Here is a 21,871-nt window from a genome sequence, read left to right on the forward strand (position 1 = left end):
GCTGCGGGCAGGAAGAAGATACCACTGTTACCACTGTCACCACTGTCCAAGCAGCCCCAGGAAACCAAGGACCCTATCTGAGAAGAGGCAGCCCTCTCTCGGGCCCCCTTGTCTTTTCTTCACCAGCTAAATTATCTAAATTCCACTTTGCCAGGCTGGGCCCTACTGGCATCTGTCTTCCCATGCCTTGGGCTGTCCTTCCCTACTCCTTTGCTCAAAGGATTGTGAGCCTCATCTGGAAAACAGGATACTGGCAGACCTACCTCACATGCCTGTTCTGAGGATTCATTTGGCCACAGTACAGTCCATTTTTGTTATTCACAATTGTTATGTTCATAATGTCTCTCAAACTCTGACTTAGCAAATACTGAACCATTGCTCCTGTGGGACATACAGAGTCCCTGCATCTCCACCAACCACCAACAGAAACCACCAAGGTTTTTGTTAAAGACACCTTATTTAATATATTGTTGACTTAATCAACATGGAACTTGGCCAACAGCACCGTAACTCACACCTGAACAAAGGTCGTCTGGCACGTGTGTTTTCTCCATAAGGCACACCACAACCTTCTTGCACTTAGGAACGCAGGATAGCACTTCAGCTCTATGATTGGGGGCCATTTCAGACAGAAATCACTACCACCAACAATAACCAAAAAAAACCGAGAAAAATGTGAAAACACAACACTAAACAGACCAGGAAAAGGATACTCGTTTACAGTACAAGCTGAAACGAAAAAGGTAATGTTACCTTGTTCAGCTGGGAACCTGTGCATTGGACAACTCAGATTTTCAAGCTCTGTGCATGTCTGCAAGCGAGAGCCCCAAGAGTATTGATTTGGAGGTTACAGATACAGAATCGTGGATAATAATAAGGACCGACTGTACATGGAGTGCTTGCTCAGTAAGGTTAGCGTTGGAATCCTTACCAACAGGAGTGAATCCTGGCTTCTGGACAGGGCTCTAAGGGCGGAGCCATGACTCCCTGAGCTTTGCGGTTTTGTCTTCCCCAGGGTATCACCTTTGTATCCTCTTGGCTCCTGTGGACTTTCGGCTCTGAGGCAGGTGCAGTTTCTAGCAGTCCTGAGTTCCCCCACTGAAGTGTTTATTCCAGTGCCTCTGGGTAGGTGGTGGCACCATTTAAACGAGGCAGTGGTATGGTTGGACTCCTCAGGTGTCCCACTGACCAGAGTGGAAGAAGGACAGGAAAGGCAAGACAGGAGGTTGGGGGCCAGGGAGCAGCAGTGTGGGGAGTCTAGGGGAGACTGGCTCTAGATGAGGGAGAAGGGAGGGATGGGAGAGGCATTTAGGAAGCCCCAGGTTGTAGGCAGTGGGGAGGATCCCCAGGAGGGCGTTGGGGTGAGAGGTGCTACCAGTCCCTCTTGCTGGAGTTTGAAATTAAAGTTTGATGCTGCTAACTCTTAAGTCACAGTAAGGGAGGTGACTTCCAGGCTGACCCGGGGTGGGGGGCACATGGGCCATCAACAGGAAAGTGGCTCTGAGAGGGCAGTCTGTTCTCAATCCTGACCTAGTTGCTTGGAATTCTCTCCCAGCTTCCTCTGCCTTGGGGGAAGAAGCAGGGAAGGAGGAAGGAATTTGAGGCTGGGTGGGCGGGAGCCTTGAGTTCTGTTTTTACCATAGCGCACAAGTGAGCTGCCCAATTTAGCTGCATGGTTTGACAGGTTACTCTGTGTCCTCCAGATCTCTGGGGAGTTGAAGCCACAGCCACTCCTCTCAGCATCTAAGCTCTGATTGGCCAACTTATATACCCTGACATTAAAAAAACAGTGTGGAAGCAAATTAACTCTGATCTGGTAAATAGAATTTGCTGGATAAAATCTTGGGCAGAAGGCAGAAATGAGACAAAGGGAGCTTCTAGTTAGAAGAAGCAAGGATTTGTGCACTGTGGAGCAGGGAGGCTGGGCTGGATGTCTGGGGCCGGGGGCCGGGGGCCGATGGCATAACACAACTGTATCCTGTCTGAGCCTTGGCGTGAGGGACCGACATGGCCAAGACCAGGGCAGGGAAGCATGTGGCCCCAGGGCGGCAGCTCAGTGTGCACACACTGCTGGGGCTCAGCCGATGCCTCACTCAGGATCTTTGAAAATATGCACAAGGACCAGCTGGAGGAGACAGTCACATTGGAGTGCCATTCAGCCCTAAGTTTCCTGGGCAAATCTGAAAGTTTTCCAGAGTATCTGGACAAAGAGTTGGACCCACATGTTGTATTGATGTGAACTGTGGCACATAGAATGTCTCCCAAGGGCAGGGAGGGCTGCAGTCACACCCTGACTAGGTCCAACATCTTGAGTCTCAGAGGTGCTTGCCTCCCTCTAAAGTTTAATTGGCAAATGATGGTTGTGCACCCTCTGGGCCGGACACTGGCTGCTGACGCTCGGGGGATACACTCTCAGTTGGAGATGTGGCCACAGCCCCAAGTGCTCTAGCTGCCCACAGAGAAAGGAGAGGGTCAGACTCTGCCTGGGCCAGAAAAAGCTGGAGAGGGAGGGACTGACCAGAGAATGAGAAGCATGGAGGATGAGAAAAGGGGTTCTGGAGAAACAGTGCATGTGCAATGGCTTTGGCGCATGAAGAGTGTGGTGTGTTTGGGAAAGGGTGCGTTGTTCTCTGGAGCTGGAAAGAGCATGCTAAGGGTGTGGAAGGGTGGGAGATGAAGCTGTAGGGATGGACGGGTGGGACCAAGCAGAGAGGGCTTCTCATTTGGGAGGGGGCTATAACCTTGGGTACTAAAGTGTTGGGAGCCTTCACTGTGGTTAAATCTTGATTTTTGGCAACTGAGGGGTTTTTGTAGCAATGATGAGGTTCATTTTCTTAATTCAGCAAAAGTTTATTGAGAGCTTTCTATGCTTGAGATGTTACCCTGGGCCTGGGATGCGACCTGCTGTGCCAAGACAGACAGAGTTCCCCAACCACCCCAGGGCTGTAACCATCAGCAAGTAAATGCTTAGATGAGCTGCTGACAAATGTGACAGGTGTTCTGATGGAGGTACTGGGTGATGGAGGGGAGGGGGCAGTCAGGGGAGGCCTCCTGGAGGAAGTGACATTTGAAACATGTAAGGAGCTGAGAGAACCTTTCTAGGTAGAGAGACTAGCCTGTATAAAGGCCCCAAGGTGGGAGGAAGTGTGGTTGGTGTAAGGAACACTAAGTGGCTAGATTGTGATGTCCGAAGGCGCAGGGGAAGGTGTTGGCCTGTATTTCTTGGCATTTCACATGTTTGAAAGGAGAGCTGACCCGTGTAGTTGGGCCCCATCCCCTGCTCTGGGGGGACAGTGCTCAGAGCTGAGGGATGTCGGCCACTCAGTCTTCTCTGTTAGTCACACCACTTGTCTGGCTGTGACCTGTGCCCTCAGAGACATAGAGAATCCAGGATAAGTTCACTTTTCCTCTTATCATATCTGGCCATCTGGCCTGGCTTCTCTCTAGTTCACTTTCTCTGCACTGAGGGGTTGCCTCAGCCAGGGCTCAGGGCCTCTGAGTGTGCGTCAGCAGGACCCCAGCCTAAGCAACCCTGAGAGAGAGGCTGAAGGGTGAGTCCTCTGTCCAGACCCCTGGATCTGGGCAGTCCCATTATCTCCCGGGCGGGGCAGGGTGGGTCCCCGCACAGACTGGACTCCTCCAGGCCAGCGTCAGCCCCACCACAGGTGGGAACAAGGACCTTGACTGGGGGCCCACAGACTCAGCCAGGCTTAGGGCTCAGTTCTAGGTCTTCAAGCTCACTGTCACCCCCTTTAGGGGGATATTCCCCACCTAAACATGTTGAGCAGACTGGGGCCTCACTCTTCTGATCTGGGGCAGAAAACTCCACAGAAGCCCTACTTCTTTAGGATATTTAGGCCAACCAAACAAATGAATCCTAAAATCCCCAGTGAGTCCTGTCTCTGCTGGGCTCTGGTGGCCACTGGCTTCAACAGGCTGCTCTGCGTGTCCAGCTCTTGGGGGAAACTGCCCCTGAGCTGGTCAGAGAACAAGTCCAGCCTCCCCATCAGCGGCTGGGGAGTGATAAAATTTTGGCTCACCACTCCCCCTCGCTGCCCAGGCCTCTCCTGTACTAGAGACGGGTCAGAGCCCTGCCGACCCTGGGCTGTGTGAACCTTCACCTTTGTGTTGCAGCCTATGTTATCACTCCCTGTGGCTGCGCAGCTGCTGCATGACAAAGCTGAGATCTGAACTCAGGCTTGTCTGGTTCTCTGCTGCCCTCTGGCTTCTGGATCCTCACCACCAAAGGAATGACTCTCAAATAGTAGAATTTCAAGCAGTGAGGAGAAGGGATTCAGAGCAGGAATCTTTCTTTCTGTCACAATGAGGGGAGATGAGATGAGAGCATAAATGGGAAAACACTTTGAGTTAGTCAAGGGCTGTGTGAATATGCTGTGCTGTCACCTGGTTAGAACTCCTCCCCCACTGAACAGCTAAGGGCAATGAATAGTTCAGCAGGCAGCAGGGACTTGCATGAGTCGTTGTTGGGCTCTGGAAACCAGGCCTCTGCCTTTAGTCTAGGCCCTTCCTCCCCCAACAGTCAGGGCTCAGCTTGGACATGAACCTGCAGACTGGCTCCAGGGTCAGCAGGATGCTGGGGGTCACAGTGGTCAGTGAAGGCCCCAGACACCTGAAGCTCCAGTCCAGCAGGGAGGGGCCCAGGGCCTAGGGAGCAGAGTGAGGTGGGCTGTGCAGCTGAACCATGTGGTTGCCACTTACTGTTGGCAACTCTAGGAGAGTTATCCAACCTTTCTGTGCCTCATGTGCCCCATCTATAAAGCAGTCACAGTTGTATCCCCACCTCACAGAGTCACTGTGAGGAGTAAAGTACAAAATCATAAAGCTGCTAAGCATAGTCAGTAGATGGCCCAACTCTGGCTGTCAGCCTGCGCTTCTCGGCCAGCTGAACACAGGAGGTCGTCTTCCCAAGCAGGACTGTCCCTTTCCCATGGGGTGCGGCCTAGAGGGTCATTCTCCCGTGGACTGAAGCCCCGCCTCCTGCCTGCCCTGCTGCCTTTGTTCTCCTGCCTGTGCCTCACCCTTCTCAGACTAGGGAGTCAGAGATTGTGGGTGTGTCTGTCCGGGGGGATCCCCGAGCTGGACTGGAAAGTTTTAAGCAGAGTAGGAATCAAATGCTGTTGGCTCTGAGCTCCCAGAGCACTTAGTCACATAGACTGCTGAGCACAAAATGTGGCTCTGGGTCCTGGGCTTTTCCATTGTGGCTTTTGCTGCTGTTGAAGCATTTGCGTCACAGCTGTTTCTCTGCTGGTGAGGGCTCCTTGCTTTCCTGGAACCCAGCTTAATAGATGTTTATCAGATGAACAGGTAGATGGGTTTTTTATTTTTAGGTAATTGTAATTTACATATAGTTGTAAGAAATGATACAGAGGGATTCTGTGTACCCTCCACCCTCAGTTTCCCTCAATGGTAAAATCTTGCAAAACTGTAGTATAACATCATAACTAGGATATTGACATAGATACAACCCACTAGTGTTACTCAGATTTCACTGGTTTCACTCGTGTCACCTGTGTGTGTATTTAGTCCGATGCAGTTTCATCACGTACAGGTTCAAAGGGTCGCCACCACAGTCAAGCTACAGAACTTCCATCAACTCACACCCGTCATGATCCTACCTGTCGCCCTTTTATAACCAAGTCCCTCCAGCCTCCCCGTCACCCCCTCCCGCTAGTCTCCCCACCAACCACTAATCTGTTCCCATCTCTATAATGAGGTCATTTCAGGAATGTTTCATAAATAGAATCATGTTGCATATAACTTTTCGAGATTGCTTTTCCAGTTGGCATAATTTACTTGAGATTCACCCAAGTTATTGCTTGAATCAGTGGTTCATTTTTTGTCGTTGTTGCTGAGTAGTGTTCCATGGTCTGAGTGGACCTCAGCCATTCATCCATTGAGGACATCTAAGTTGTTTCCAGTTTTGGCATATTGCACATAAAGCTGCTATGAACATTCATGTATAAGTTTTTTGTGAACTTGTTATCATTTTTATGGGAGATATGCCCAGGGGTGCAGTTTCTGAGTTGTATGGTAATTGTGTGTTTAGTTTTAAAAGAAACTGCCAAACTGTTTTCCAGAGTGGTTGTATCATTTTACATTCCCCCCAGCAAAGTATGAGTGATTCCATTTGTGCACATCCTCAGCAACATTTGGTGGTGTTACCATTTTTTATTTTAGCTGTTCTGATAGGTTTGTTTAGTGACATCTCATAGTGGCAGATGAATGGATTCTGCTGGGTCTTGTCCATGGCCCCTGTGGCACTGAGCCTTATTCTGGGGTTTCCATTGGGCCATCACCATCACTGTGATTGGCAGTCCCTTTGAAGGGAGGGCTTCAAGTCACTCCTCTGGCTCCCACTTCGAGCCTGGGCCCCACCCAGTAGAGGCTCCTTTCAGTCCTCACCAGGGAAAGGGCAGTTGGAGTTAAGATGCTGAGAGAAGCTGTGGGATAGGAACCAGTCTCTCACAGCAAGTAGCTACTGCTATTTGAAAAGGACCTTCTGTTTCAGACCAGAAGTTCAGCATTTACAAAGCTAGCTGGGGGCCTTTGGTGTTCCATGCCCCTGCTGGGGGCCAGCCCTGGGCCAGGCTCGGAATGGGACTCTTGAGACCCCAGGTCTCACCCATGGCAGATCCTGGTTCCCTGAATCTTGGTATAGAACAGGGAGTCCTGACGGAGGCAGACTGGTGTGTTGGTTTTCACATAACAACGAGGGGGGAGGGGTGGGAATGGCAAGATGGGAGCAGGGTAGCTGGGCCCCAGAGGATGTGTTGGTCTTTGACCAAACGGAGGGGGCCATCCAGGCAGAGGGAACGGGGTGGAGGGAAGGTAGAGTAGGAGAAAAAGACCAGAGAAGAGGAGTAGTAGGTCTCTCAGGGAGCTTGAGGACAAGTGAGGTTAACTGTTCCTTGGCTGTCCTAACCACCACTCTGCTGTCACCATCCAGCCCATGCCCCAGCTGGATAGTACCTTTGTGTGGGACCCAGAGGAGGAGGGTGTGTTTGGCCCACGTTGGCAGCCCCTACTAGACTTGCCTTGGCTCAGCATGAGGGTGGGCAGGGCCTGGGTCTGTCTGTCTTGGTCATTGCTGTGTCTGATCCCCAGTCTCCTGCTCCAGAAATCCTCACTGAGGCCAGAGCTAGACTCGAGAGGGCTGAAAGGGGTCTGGGGGCCTCACCTTCTCCCCTTCCCTCCTCTCACCCACCTGCAGGTTCATCATGCCTTGTGGCGTATAAGAAGACCCCGCCACCGGTCCCTCCACGCACCACGTCGAAGCCGTTCATCTCCGTCACAGTCCAGAGCAGTACTGAGTCTGCCCAGGACACCTACCTGGACAGCCAGGACCACAAGAGCGAAGTGACGAGCCAGTCTGGCCTGAGCAACTCATCGGACAGCCTGGACAGCAGTACCCGACCGCCCAGCGTGACACGGGGCGGAGTCACCCCAGCCCCCGAGGCCCCTGAGCCACCCCCAAAACATGCAGCTCTGAAGAGCGAACAGGGGACGCTGACCAGCTCCGAATCCCACCCTGAAGCCGTCCCCAAAAGGAAACTGTCATCTATAGGAATACAAGTAGGGGCCCCTTTCACACTCTGTCCTCGGCTGGCGCCGTGCACCTGCCTGCGTGTAATTACATCTGGCGGAGGCCCACTAGGTCTCCTGGTCAAAGGTGGTTTGTCTGTCTGTGTTGGGGGGTTGGCCCCAAATGGCCGAGCCAAATTCCACCCATAGGCACGCCTTCCTCACGTTCGCCCGAACGTGCTTCGGGGTCTGCAGCTATGGGACGTGTCCCTGCCCCAACAATGGGTTGTCCCAGTGAATGTAGTTACACTCAGCCAGCCATCTCCTGTCCACTGTTTGCCTGTCCACTGTCTGTCTGTTCACTCCACCCTTTGCCCTGCCAGCCGACGCGTGGGAGGCGGGACTGGCCTAACAGTTCTCTGATCCAAGGTCAGCTCGGGTGCGGAGGCCACAGCCCCGCCTGGCGGTGGGAGCAGCGTGGAGCATAGACACCGAGGGCCAGGGGCCCAGGACCCAGGGCTCTTGAGCCTCGGGGATTGCTCGAGGGGAACTTTGCCCAGAGCCCTCTCGGGCCTTGGGGACAGGTAGGTGGCTTGAGGTGCCAGGCCCAAGTCAAACTGAGAAGTGGGACATCGGTCCTAATGCTTCCCTCCATGGGAAAGGATCCAGGCGGATAGTTTCCCAGGACCAAGGGGCCAAAGCCAGCAGACCCTTTGGGATGCCAGGCTCACAGTGCACCCACGGCGGTGGCACACAGCAGGGCAGGGTGCACCAGCTTCCCTTCCACTGCTTCATTGCCCCTCCTGCATGCACCTGACATCAATAATCTGTCTGCTGTTAGCTGGCTGGGAAAACTTGGGCCCTGCCTTGCAGCTTTTAAGACTTGCTCTAAATTCAGGAGAGGACTCTCCCTGCCCTGGCTGGACCTCCAGACTAAAGTGGAGCACACTCAGGGCAGGGGAGCAGGGCAGCTGCAGTGGACTTAGAGCCTGCGGGAGGCAGAGCCCCCCAAACCCAGGGGGCAATCAAGGACATCAGGGTGGTGTGCATTGCAGCTTAGGTTGGATGGATCTCCATTTCCACAGCCACCCCTGAGCAGTTGGACGTGGCCAAGTAGATGACAAAGCACCAGAATTGCAGAAGGAAGGTGGAACTTAAAGGGGACTAAATGGACCAGAGAAGGCTCACAGGCCATTTTCTCTCACTTGCCTAAATGTCACCCAAGAGGCTGCTCCAGGCTTCAGTTTCCCCATATACACAAGAAAAAAGTTGGCCAGGGATCTCTCCTGTTTTCTAGGCTCTTTCATAAGGGGTCCAGCCCCTGCCCTGTACAGTGCTCAGGAGGCATTCTGAGGAATATAGAAAGTAGCCTAGTCTTGGGGTCTTTGGACAGCCCCACCCTCTCTTTGGCCAAACCAGATGCTCTTATCTTTCCAGAAGACCTGAGAGAGAGTTAGGCTCACCCTGATTCCTGTTACTCAGAAGTTCACACCAGAATGAGGACTCCAGTTTTGGGCCCATGGGGCTTCCCCTCCCTGAGTTCACTCCACCCCTACTCCACGCTCTCCAAGCAGCTTCTAGAGATCCAGCAATGCCACATCCCCTGAGCTGGCTCTTACTAAGGGGGAAATGCGGCTACATCCCCATGGCGAGGAGGAGCCTGGCGCTCAGCCCTCTGTCCCAGAAAGCCTCCTGGCCCCTGTGAAGCCAAGAGACTGGAGAGTCTTCAGTTCCCAAGGATGTTCCACCAACCCTCGTCCCACCCCTTGGTGCCTCAAGCCCTGGGTCAAGTGTGGGTTCTTCCTCATTTGTGAAGGATGGTGGAGGGGCTGGCCTGGCTGCTCCATGGCCACATACCTCTGTCCCAGAAAAGAAAGGTCGGCCCAGGGCATCACTGAAATATAAAGAAAGAGTGCTAGCTTTGCACTTGGCCCTGGCCCTGGTCTTTTCTACCGCTCCTCAGGCCCACCCAGTGCTGAAAGTAGCTTCAGCCAAGTGTGACAAGACCCAGGGATGGCACCCCACAGCGCCCAGGGACTTGGCCAGCTATTGCCTTGGTGGCAGCTTTCAAATCCAGAACTGCTGTCTGAGGCTTGCCCCTAGTGCAGGCACCCCGGCCTGCCCTTCAGCTGCAGGGTTGGGGGAGTGACCTTTGCCTCAAGACAGCCCCACTTCCACTACACCAGATAACGGCTGTGGCTTTGTGTGTGTGTGTTTTCTTTCTCTTTCGTTGTCCTTTTTTCTCTCTCTGATGCGTGTAAAGGAGAGGACTAGAAGGAACGGTTCCCACCTCTCGGAGGACAACGGACCCAAAGCGATCGATGTGATGGCACCCTCCTCAGAGTAGGGAAAGCCAGTCATCTCCACCCCTCCCACCTCCCACCCACCTGCCCGCCCGCCTCCGCGCGAATGAGCAGTGCCCGGCTTATCCTGGTCCGGCCTCGGGCCCATGTGCAGTGTCCGCATGCCTCGTGTCCGTCTGTCCACACGTCCGTTTGCGTCGTCCCACTAATGTGAATTTCAGCAGCAAGTGTGGTGTTTGTTTTTTATTTTTGTCTTTGTCTCCGTGCCGTTGCTGTCGTTGTCCTTCAATAAGGTTGACTGCATTCAGCCAGTGCCAAAAGAGGAGCCCAGTCCCGCTACCAAATTCCAGTCCATCGGGGTTCAGGTAGAGGACGACTGGCGGTAAGTCGCACAGAGGTGGTGGCTGCCTCTCCCCTCTCCTCTCCCTCCCTCTGCTCTCACCTCTCCTGCGCCTTCTCCTCTTGCTCTCCCTAACCCACTTCTCCTTGCTGGATTTCTAATAACCAAGCTGGGTTTGGGGTGCGGGCGGTGGCCCAGGCATGGGAGGCTGGGCAGGCGGGTGGGCGGGCAGATGAGCTCTTGCTCTGTGAGATGAAATCAGCTCACAGGGGGCCAAGGCTGGGCTGAGACGTGGCCCGGCACCCTGATGTTGGTGGTCTTCCTGGCCCCACTGCAGTAAACAGGCAACCTTATGACCTTGTCCATGTGTGCGTGTGTGCGTGTGGGCGTGGGTGGGCTGGGGCAGGGGCTGAGCAGAGAATGAGACAGGGGCTGTGGGACCCGCTTCAGGCGCATGGTGAGCAGACGATGCATCCGTTTCTCTGTCTCCCTTGTGTCCGGGTCGGGATGGCCTCTGGTCTCTGGCCCTCTTGGTGACTCACCCCTTCCTGTCCCTACCTCACCCCACTCCACCCCCTGACCCACAGAAGCAGCGCCCCCTCTCACAGCATGTCCTCCCGACGGGACACCGACTCAGATACCCAGGATGCTAACGACTCGAGCTGTAAGTCATCTGAGAGGAGCCTCCCGGACTGTACCCCACACCCCAACTCCATCAGCATTGATGCCGGCCCCCGGCAGGCCCCCAAGATTGCCCAGATCAAGCGCAACCTCTCCTATGGAGACAACAACGACCCTGCCTTGGAGGCATCCTCGCTGCCCCCACCCGACCCCTGGCTGGAGACCTCCTCCAGCTCCCCGGCAGAGCCAGCACAGCCAGGGGCCTGCCGCCGAGACGGCTACTGGTTCTTGAAGCTACTTCAAGCGGAAACAGAGCGGCTGGAAGGCTGGTGCTGCCAGATGGACAAGGAGACCAAAGAGAACAACCTCTCTGAAGAAGGTAGGTGCTGCGAGGATGGCCCCCTGGGCGGTGGGGGGGTTGCCCCGTGAGTTCTCCAGCTTCTGGCGGGCCAGCCTCAAGCCTCCAAGGTGGGGTTGGTCTCTTAGGTTCTCTTCTTGGGTCAGTCATGAACCCGCCTCTTACTTTCATTCTTTCCTTTCTTCCATCCTTCCACACACCTAACCAAACCTTTTTCTAAAAAGGACATGGCAGCATAATTGTACAGGCCACAAGATCAGCCACCCTCAGGTTTGAATCCTGGCTCTTCTATTACTGGTGAAGTGCCCTTGGTCAAGTTACTCTAAGCCTCAATTTCCTTACCTGTAATGTGTAGATAATCCTATCCTCAAACTGCATAAGCATGTTGTGAGGATTGAACATGGCGGTGCACATACAGAGCCCAACAAAGTGCCGGACGCAGAAAGTAGGCACCATAATCATGCCTTCAGTGGCTCCTTATTGAGCACCTACTATATGCCAAGCACCATGGGTCTAACTGTGGGCCTCAGCAGGGTGTGAGGAACTAAGAATGAGTGAACAGAAGGTTCACTTAGGTTTCTGCCTATACCAGGCCTATTTCCAAAAATTCCTCCAAGAAATTAATTCAGGAAAGAGCTAGAAATATGTAGGGAGCCTAAATTCACAGATGGTTGATGCAGGAGAGGGTGGTTTGGAGGCGGGCCTTTGGGAAGCTCCCGGCCCTGGCCCCAGGAGCCACACCCTGCACTGTCCTGGTTCAGCCAGGGCTCTAGCCCCCAGCTTGCTCCTCGTCCACAGGACTTGCAGGAAGGACAGGTCCAGATGGGATGGAGCCAGCATCCCACCAACACCTAGTGGGGTGGAGCCTGAGGAAAGCACCCCTTGATGATTCAGAGCCACTGTTTTCACTGCCCTCTCTAGACCAGTTCCCAGCTTTGATGTTATACCCACTGGCATGCAGCGAACATGCATGTGAGGTGTACACCTCCTAACTGCTTACAATAATAGTATTCACAAAATCACAGCAGAGGCAAAGGTTGGAGAGAGCACGGAATAGCTTCTGACAGGAACCATCCAGCCCTCTGCTCTACCTCAGCCTTCCCCGCTTTCAGCTCTTACCAGCTGTATATTCTGCTGTTTACCTTCATGTTTCTTTTTTTTTTTTTTAATGTGATTACCTTTTACTTTTTTTCTTAAATTAATCATTATGTATTGCTTTCCTGCTATAATAGTTTAGGATTTAGCTCCGTTCGCCTCCACTTCCTGTGCCCCACCCTCCATATATTACATCTGTTTGGGGTTAAATAACAACCTATATTTCTGTTTACTATGAGCATGTAAATATTGTTCACTGGAGAGCCTAGTCGTATTCATTTTCTTACACATTTTGTTTTTCCTAGAATGAACGGTTGCCTTATCTTTTTTATACCTTTATTTTCTAAGCTCTTATTTGTAATTTTTTTCACATGCTACATCAGATCCACCAATCAGGCAAGTGTGCGAACATATCAGAGAATCTCATGATCTCATATTTTTCCTGGTGCCTCTGTCCTCTTCTCTGATCTGGCCAAGTTGCCAGATCAGAGGGCCCACTGCCTAGCTGCTGTCCAGAGACTTCCCTTTTTGTCACCTGGGACTGCCCTTGGCTACTTTCCTGTGGTGGACACTCTGCTTTATGGACCACATGGTCTTCTGCTGTCTTGGTTTTAGTCCCTCACTTTACTGGAACACACCTTCAACTGGAGATAAATTTTTGGAAACTGCATATCTTTATTCAGACCCCACACAGTTTGGCTGGGTGTAAAGTTGGTAATAATAAATACAGATTATTTTTATATATAAATGTTTATATAGCTTATATATAAATATTAAATTTGGAAGTAATTTTCCCTCAGAATCTTAGAGGCTGTATTGTGTTCAGCTTCCATTACTTGTGCTGAAAAGTTTGATGTCGTTCCACCTCTCGGTTCTTTGTGTTATTTTATCCCTGGAAGCTGTTAGGATCTTCACTTTATCTCTCTTAAGAAATTTCTCAACGATGTGCCCGTGGAATGAGTCTTTGTGCCAGTAGTTAATAGGCCACTTCTGTGTGGAGATTTGGGTCTTTTGTTTCTGAGAAATAGTCTTGCATTAATCTTTAAAAATGATTTCCTTACTTCTGTTTGTTCTGTTTTCTCTCCCTGAGGTTCCTGTCACTCAGATACCAGATCTGCTGCAGTGATCCTCAGTCTCTGATCTTTTCTTCCTTTTATATTTTTGTTGTCTTTCTGGAAGGCTTTCTTTTTCTTGTCTTTTTTTTTCCCCCACACTATAACAACTTTATTGTGATATAGTTCACATGCCATAAAATTTACCCTTTTTAGGTGTATAGTTCAGTTACTACACTCATCATGTTGTGCAGCCATAACTGTACTCTAAACCCAGAACATTTCTACCAATCCAGAAAGAACCCGTGGCTGTAAGCAGTCACTCCTCAGTCCCTCCTCCCCACCAGCTCTTAGCAACCACTAATTCTGTCTCTGTGGATTTGCCTATTCTGGACATTGATGTAAATGGAGCGTACAATGTATAGTTCTTTTGTGTCTGCCTTCTTTTGCTGCATGTTTTTAAGGTTCATCCACGTTGTAGCAAATATCAGTACTTCATTCCTTATCAGTGAATAGTATCCCATTTTATGGATATACTACGTTTTATTTATACTTTCATCTGTTGATGGACATTTGAGTTGTTTCCAGTTTTTCGCTAGTGTGAATAATGCTGCTGTGCACATTTGTGTGCAAGTTTTTGTGTGGCTCTGTGTTCATTCCTTTTGGTATATAATGAGGAGTGGAATTGCTGGGTCACATGGTAATTCTGTGTCTAACTTTTTGAAGAACCTGCCAGACTGTTTTCCTTAGTGGCTGTACCACTTAACATGCCCACCAGCAGTACATGAAGGTTGTAATTTCTCCATACCCGCACCAGCTCTTGTAATTATCTCCCTTTTTCATTATAACCATTGTAGTGGGTGTAGTAGTATCTCATTGTGGTTTTCATTTGCATTTTCGTGGTGGCTAATAAAGTCTAGCATCTTTGCATGTGCTGTTTGTATATCTTTTTTGGATAAATCTGTTGAGATTGGGAGGTTTTCTTGACTTTATCTCCAGACTCTGTCCATCATGTTTACTGTGGCCATCTGAATCAGAGCTCATTCTTACTCTGGTCCTTTTGCATAATATCTTGTCCTTGTTTTTATGGATTGAGTGTCCTACCTTTCTGAGACTTACATACATTCTTATTTTTACCTATGTACATACTTACTTTTCATGTGTCACTATGTTGTCTCTGTTTCCTTTAGGTTTATTTTCTATTTGACTTTTTGGATTGGCGTCTTTCCAAAAATATCCAGTGATCTTTGATTGTTTATTCCTATTAAAAGTGAGGCACTAACTCATGAGTAGGAAGAGATGCAGCAGAAGATTGCTGGTTTTGTTGTAAGCCTAGTTGTTCCACTTACTGTGTTTTAATTTTATGATTTGATTTAAAATAAAACTTAATTTTAGAGAATTAAGTTTTAGCAAAAGCAAACTAGATAAAACAGTAAAAATAGTAAAAGTCATGGTAGTATACTGTTAGATTGGTAATATATCGTAATAACATCAAAGATGAAGAAATAATTATTTAAGCATCGGGATAAAAACTCTTCAATAACAGGATAAAACTCATAACAGCAAGATAAAAGCTATTATGAATAATGATACTATGAACATTCATGCATAAGATCTTGTTTGAATACCTATGTTCAGGTCTTTTGAGTACACATAGGAGTGGAATTGCTGGATCATATGGTAATTCTATGGCTAATTTTTGAAATATTTTTATTGTGGTAAAGGATATATAATAAAATTTGCCATTTTAACCACTTTTAGGTATATAATGCAGTGGCATTACTTATATTCACATTGTTGTGCATCACCAGTATCTATTTCCAAAACTTTTTCATCACCCAAATAGAGATTCTGTACCCATTAAGTTATAATTCCTCCTTCCCCTCTCCATCCAGTCCCTGGTAACCTTTTGTCTACTGTCTGTCCCCATGAATTTGCCTTTTCTAGATATTTCGTGTGAGTGGGATGATACAGTCCTTTTGTCCTTTTGTGTTTGGCATGTTTTCAGGATTCATCCATGTTGTAGCATATCAGAACTTCATTCCTTTCTTTGGCTGAATAATATTCCATGTATGTAGATACCACATTTTTTTGTCCATTCATCTGTTGACGGACACTTGGGTTATTTCCACCTTTCAGCTACTGTGAATAATGCTACAGTGAACACTGGATACAAGAATCTGTTTCAGTCCTGTATACAGTTCTTTTGGGTATATACCTAGGGGTTGAATTGCTGGGTCTTATGGTAACTTTGTGTCTAGCTTTTTAAGGAATGACCAAACTCTTTTCCACAGCAGCTGCACTATTTACATTCCCACCAGCAATGTATAAAGGTTCCAGTTTCTCTAAATCTTTGCTAATACCTGATATTTTCCATCATTTTAAAAATTAATAGCCATCCTAGTAGGTGTAAGTGGTAGTTTATTGTCATTTTGATTTGCATTTCCCTAATTACTAATGTTGAGCATCCTTGCATGTTCTTATTGGTCATTTGTGTATCTTCTTTGGAGAAATATCTGTTCAATCTATTTAATTGAGTTGTTTGTGTTTTTGTTGCTGAGTTTGAGTCCTTTATATATTTTAGATAATAGGCCCTTGTCAGATATGATTTGTAAATATCTTCTCCCATTCTGTAGGTTGTCTTTTTACTTTCTTGATAGTGACCTTTGATGCACAAAAGTTTTTAATTTTGATAAAGTCTGGTTTATTTTTCCTTTATTGCTTTGCTTCTACTTATTTTTAAAATTACAAATATATATTAATTTAATAAAAATTAAAATTAGGACAGAAGACGATTGAGGCACTGAGAGGCTAACTGGCAGTTCTGTGTGAGCAGGGCCTGTTGAAAGGTAGGCTTATAGATACCTTCTGAGAATATTGGTTTTAAATAACACACAGTAAAAATTAAGATAACAAAGGAAACCAACTACATTAATATACAGTTACTAAAATAGTAAATAAATTTGTGATATGGTAAAATATGTACTTCTTTGTTAGAGCATTCAATAATACGATCTAACAGTTAGTTTGATGACTATAATTTTAAAGTAATGATGACAGCAAACATTATTTCAAGATAACTGTGACAACTGTAATTATATCTATTGGTGACAATGTGATAGGTGCTGCTGGCATTAAACTAAGGTGGTTTGTTGCCCATCTAAGTTTAAGGGCATCCTGGTCTAGGTGATTGATAAACTGGCCTTTTTTAAAAATCTTGAAATGTCAGTCTTTTTTCTAGAACACTCCAGAATCTTCTTCAGAAAAGAACCCTCTAGTTTCTCTAGGGGGGCATGTGTCTGGTTGCTGGCATCCCAGTTGCAGGGCAATGGAAGGGAGCTTGCAGACTGTCATTAAGTCCACACTGTCTGCACTAGTAGCCTTGGTCTGTTTAGTGGCTGTTTAGTGAAAATATAATGTGAGCCATGTGCTTTAGGAGCTGCATTTAAAAAGAAAAAATAGATGAAATTAATTTTAATAAGTTATCTTTCTCCATATGTCCAAAATAGTAATGTTTCAGCATGTATGCAATGTAGAAAATTACTGAGATGTTACATTCCTTTTCATCCTAAGTATTTAAAATCCAGTGCATGTTTTACTTTATTGTTCACCTTAATCCAGAGAAACCACATTTCAGGTGCTCGCTCTCCACATGTGGCCAGGGGCTGTCATACTGGATGACGCAGATGAGGACAAGCCTAGGGTGGGGTGCATGGATACCTGAATGCCAAAATGTTGGTACAGCAGGTTAAACTTTTCTGTTCTATACTCAATTCTAATTCTTGATTGAGAAGATGCTTATCTGCTAAGGAGATTGTCATGCATTACTGTGTTGGGGATGGGGATGCGCTTTCTGCATGATGACATTTCTTAATAACCAGCCCCTGCTGACTCCAACCACTGCTGTTGAACCTGACCTCTGGAAGGAGCCCTTTTCACAGCCCTATCAGTGACTATAACTTAAAGACAGATGTTACCGCATTGCTCTGTCCCTTAGATCCAAGATAAATATTCTGACTGCTCAGGGAAATCAGTAAAACCACGTAGGTGGCAGCCTGTCTTGAATGAATTTTGTGTTATACCACCATCCATCTCCAGAACTTTTTCATCTCCCCCAACTGACACTCTGTAGCTATTAAACATAACTCTCCATTCCCCTTCCCTCACCCCCTGGCAACCACCATTCTGCTTTCTGTCTCTATGAATTCGACTACTCTAGGTACTTCACATAAGTGGAATCATACAGTTTTTGTCCTTTTGTGACTGGCTTATTTTACTTAGCATAAAGTCCTCGAGATTCATTCACATTATAGCATGTGTCAGCATGTCCTTTCTTTTTTAAGGCTGAATGATATTCTGTTGTATGGAGAGACCACATTTTGCTTATCCATTCATCTGTCATTGGATGCTTGGGTTGCTTCCATCTTTTGTCTATTGCAAATGACACATCCTATCTGTTAGGACACAGCTCTTCGTTGACACCACCATGCTTTCTTTTCAAATTGTGTATATCCATCAAGGCCCTGTCTGACTTATGGCCACAAGTTTTAAGGTCACTCTTCTTAGATCTGTGGAAGAGATTCACCAAGGAGGTGCCTCAAGGAGACAATGATACCTGCATACCATGCAGAACCTTGGAGGATGTCTAAAGGCAGGGGGAGAGGACAGGCCTTCCAGATGAAGGGAGCAGCATGTGCAAAGGCCCAGAAGCAGGAAGGGCATGGCAAGCTCCGGGAACCACAATGGAAAAGAAAGGAGTGGGAAGGGGAGGGGGGTGGTGGGTCAAAAGGGCAGGAATCTGACTGTGAAGGGCCTCAAACATCAGATCAGGGTATTGGGTCATTACCCTGTAGGCAGGGAAGAGTGGTTGGGGGATCTGAAGCCACAGTGAGATGGTCAGATTTTCTTTTTACAAGGATCGCCTTCACTGCAGTGTTGAAAAAGAACTGGACATAGGGAGACTGGGGTGGTGGAGTGGAGGAGGAAGGAATGGATAAACAAAAGAAATGTTTCTGAATATTCTGAATGGATCAGCTAAAGGGACACAGGGTTGGCGTCAGGCAGATAGCTCCAACTTTCTTGATTTGAGCCACAGGTGGATGGAGAGGTCATTAACTCAAAAGTGGAAGGCAGAGGCAGGCTTGCTTGGTTGGATAAGGAGGGGCTTTTGGAGAAGCAAGATTGTAGAGGTTGTGCCAATGTCCTTGCCATTGAAGGAAGTGCGGATGAAGTGAAGGCTCAAACATAGTCTATGGAAACTCCTGTGGCCTGGGGGTTGATCAGAACCATTCCAGAGTGAGTGGAGAATCAGGGAGCCTTGAACACTAGATGGCTTACCATGAGCCAGCACCTGGCATTCATCATCTTGTTTACTCCCATCATCTTGAGGTCAGAGCTATTAAAATCCAGTCTTGAAGAAGAAAAAACATATGGGGGTGAAGTGCTTTACTGCTCAACACCTGTGTGACCTTGGGCACATCTGAACCTACTTCTCCCCGTCTGTTCAGTGGGGATAGTGACCCTCCCCACCCCTCAGCCTATAGTTGGGGTGTATGTGGGGTGCTTGTCCTGAGTGGTGGTGGGGGGATAGCAGCATCTGAGCCTGCTGCAGCTGCCATTGCCATCGCCCTAACTTCTGGATAAATACAGGCCAGGGAGGGAGCTGAAGGGGCCAAGCCTTTAGCCTTAGTGCTGGGAGATCAGAGGTGAACAGGGGTAATCACAGGGCTAGCAGCCTGAGGGAGGGGGCCTGCTATCCCATTTCCCCAGCTGTAGCGAAGAAGGAAACTGTGGGAGACCTTGGGCAAGTCACATCATTTCTCCGGGCTTCCACTTTCTCACCTGTGAATTGGGAGGACCAGTCCAACCCCAATCCAACCCCCATAGGGCTGTGTAGTACATGAGATTAGAAACATGAAGCTGTTGGCAAGGACCTAATCACAAGCCCATCCAGATTCAAGGAGGAGAGAATTGACACCCCACCTCTTGGTGGGGTGGTAATTAGGCTTATTTGTTTATTTTTAGAGGAGGTACTGGGGACTGAACCTAGGACCTCATGCATGCTAAGCACGCACTCTACCGATTGAGCTATACCCTCCCCACAACACCCCACCTCTTAATAGGGGAGCGTCAAGGCTCTAGAAGAACATGAAAGACAGGGAGATATTGCTGGGGTCATCTTTGGAAAGTACAGCCTGCCGCAACACAGAACCAGTGTGATCTGCTAACGTGCAGCGGTGAGAGTGCTTTCATTATTGGACACTGTTTTGAGGTTCTGTCTAGTCTGATATAAAGAGATCTAATTCATTTTTGTTAAATTCTGTAACGTGTTCAGTTATATGCATACAGTACTGCATTTTCTTTGTCCACTTTCCTGATGGTAGGCATTTAGGTGTTTTCAGGGTTTTTTTTAGTATCTTGGCACCCATCTTTCTGGGCATCACGTGTAAGAGAATCTCTATGGGATACTTACCTTGGACAGAATTGCTGGATGGAAACACATATTTTATATTTTAATCAGTTCTGCCTGACTGCTCTCCAAAAAGGTTGTACCAATTTATCCTTACACCAGCAGTGTTTGGAATTTCCATTTCTCTAATATGCTCACTGACACTTGATCCTGTCAAACTTTAAATTGATTAGTAAGTGGAAAATTATATCCAGTTGATTTATTTTGTATTTACTTAGTTATTAATGAAACTGTGCATGTTTTTGTTTATTGGCTCTTTGAACTTTTTCTCCTGTGAGTTACGCACATATTCAGTTTACTTTCTATTGTATTATCAGTGTTTTTAAAATTGATTTGTGTTCTTTATATATGTGGATACTTATACTATGTCATACATACATGTTCTACTTTATATATATGTGACCAACAGTGTCTTCCATACTGTTGCTTCTCTCTTAGTGGTGTTTTTATCACTCTTATTTTTAATTTTAAGTTTGTATCTATTAATCTTTTGCATCTTTGATTTTTGTTGTGGTAAAATACAATTAATATTTACTGTCTTAACCATTTTTAAGTGTATAGTTCAGTGGTACTAAATACATTCACATTGTTTTGCAGCCATCATCACCATCCATCCCCATAACACTTTCCATCTTGTAAAACTGGCACTCATTACCCATTACACTAGAACTCCCTATTCTTCCCTCCCCTCAGCCCCTGGAAACCACCATTATACTTTTTCTTTATGATTTTTGACTCATAAAAATGGGATAATTGTTCATTCTCAAGTTTTTTTTTGGCTATTCATGGTCTTTTCTGTTTCTACACAAATTTAAAAATTTTTGTTCTAGTTCTGTGAAAAGTGCCATTGGTAATTTGATATGGATTGCACTGAATCTGCAGACTGCCTTGTGTTGCTTGTCCATCTTAACAATATCGATTCTTCCAGTCCAAGAACACGGTATGTCTTTCCAACTTTTTGTGTCGTCTTCAATTTCTTTCATCAGCATCTTACAGTTTTTGGAGTATAGGTCTTTTGCCTGCTTAGGTACATTTATTCCTAGGTATTTTGTTCTTTTTGATGTGATGATAAATGGGATTCTTTCCTCACTTTCTTTCTGATATTTCATTTTTAGTGAATAGAAATGCAACAGATTTCTGTGTTTTAGTGTTGTATCCTGCAACTTCACTGAATTCATTGATGAGATATAGTACTTTTCTAGTAGTAGCATCTTTAGGATTTTCTATATATAATATCTTGTCATCTGCAAACAATGACAGTTTTACTACTACTTTTCCTGTTTGGATTTCTTTTTCTTCTCTGATTTTTGTGGCGAGGACTTCCAAGACCATATTGAATAAAAGTGGCGAGAGTGGGCATCCTTATCTTATTCCTGAACTTAGAAGAAATGCTTTCAGCCTTTTACTGTTGAGTATCGACATTAGCTGTGGGTTTGTCATATATGGCCTTTATTATGTTGATGTGTATTCCCTCTGTGCCCACTTTCTGGAAGTTTTTATTATAAATGGACGTTGTGGAGCCGGTTGGTGCTCTCCACATTCCCAGAGAAGCACCAGCTGGCTCCGCACAAGTGTCAGAGGCCTCTTAAACTGTCCTCGTTTCTTTTCATTCTTTTTCTTTGTTCTGGCCTGTGGAAGTGACTTCCACTGCTCTGTCTTCCAGCTCACTTATCTATTCTTCTGCCTCATTTATTCTGCTGTTGATTCATTCTAGTGTATTTTTCATTGCAGTTATTGTATTCTTCAACACTTATTGTTCTTTATATTTTCTAACTCCTTGTTAAGAACTTCTGACTTCTTGCTCTGTGCATCCATCCTTCTCCTGAGTTCTTGGGTCATCTTACTATCATTACTCTGAGCTCTTTTTTTGGGTTGACTGCCTATCTCCACTTCACTTAATTGTTCTTCTACATAGGATTTTATCTTGTTCCTTTGTCTGCAACATATTCCTCTGCCACCTAATTTGTCTAAATTTCTATTTGTATTTTTATTGTGTTGTGGGTTAGTTACATTTCTTCACCTTGAAGAAATGGCCCTGGGTAGGGGATGTCCTGTATGTCTCAGTAGTACACTCTCCTCTTGTCACCTGAG

General features: G+C 47.2%; 1 protein-coding gene across 4 annotated transcripts in view; it reads left to right on the plus strand.

The window, feature by feature from the left end:
- DLGAP4 (DLG associated protein 4) overlaps window positions 1-21,871 on the plus strand; it is a 176,027-nt gene that overhangs the window by 140,067 nt on the left and 14,089 nt on the right. For all 4 annotated transcript variants that reach the window (XM_074347245.1, XM_074347243.1, XM_074347244.1 and 1 more), the window contains 3 exons: window positions 7,232-7,593; window positions 10,139-10,227; window positions 10,773-11,185. In XM_074347245.1, coding sequence (XP_074203346.1) covers window positions 7,232-7,593; window positions 10,139-10,227; window positions 10,773-11,185 — 864 coding nt within the window. The remainder of the gene's footprint in view (window positions 1-7,231; window positions 7,594-10,138; window positions 10,228-10,772; window positions 11,186-21,871) is intronic.

The sequence above is a fragment of the Camelus bactrianus genome, chromosome 19 (genome assembly GCF_048773025.1).
Source record: "Camelus bactrianus isolate YW-2024 breed Bactrian camel chromosome 19, ASM4877302v1, whole genome shotgun sequence".
NCBI lineage: Eukaryota > Metazoa > Chordata > Mammalia > Artiodactyla > Camelidae > Camelus > Camelus bactrianus.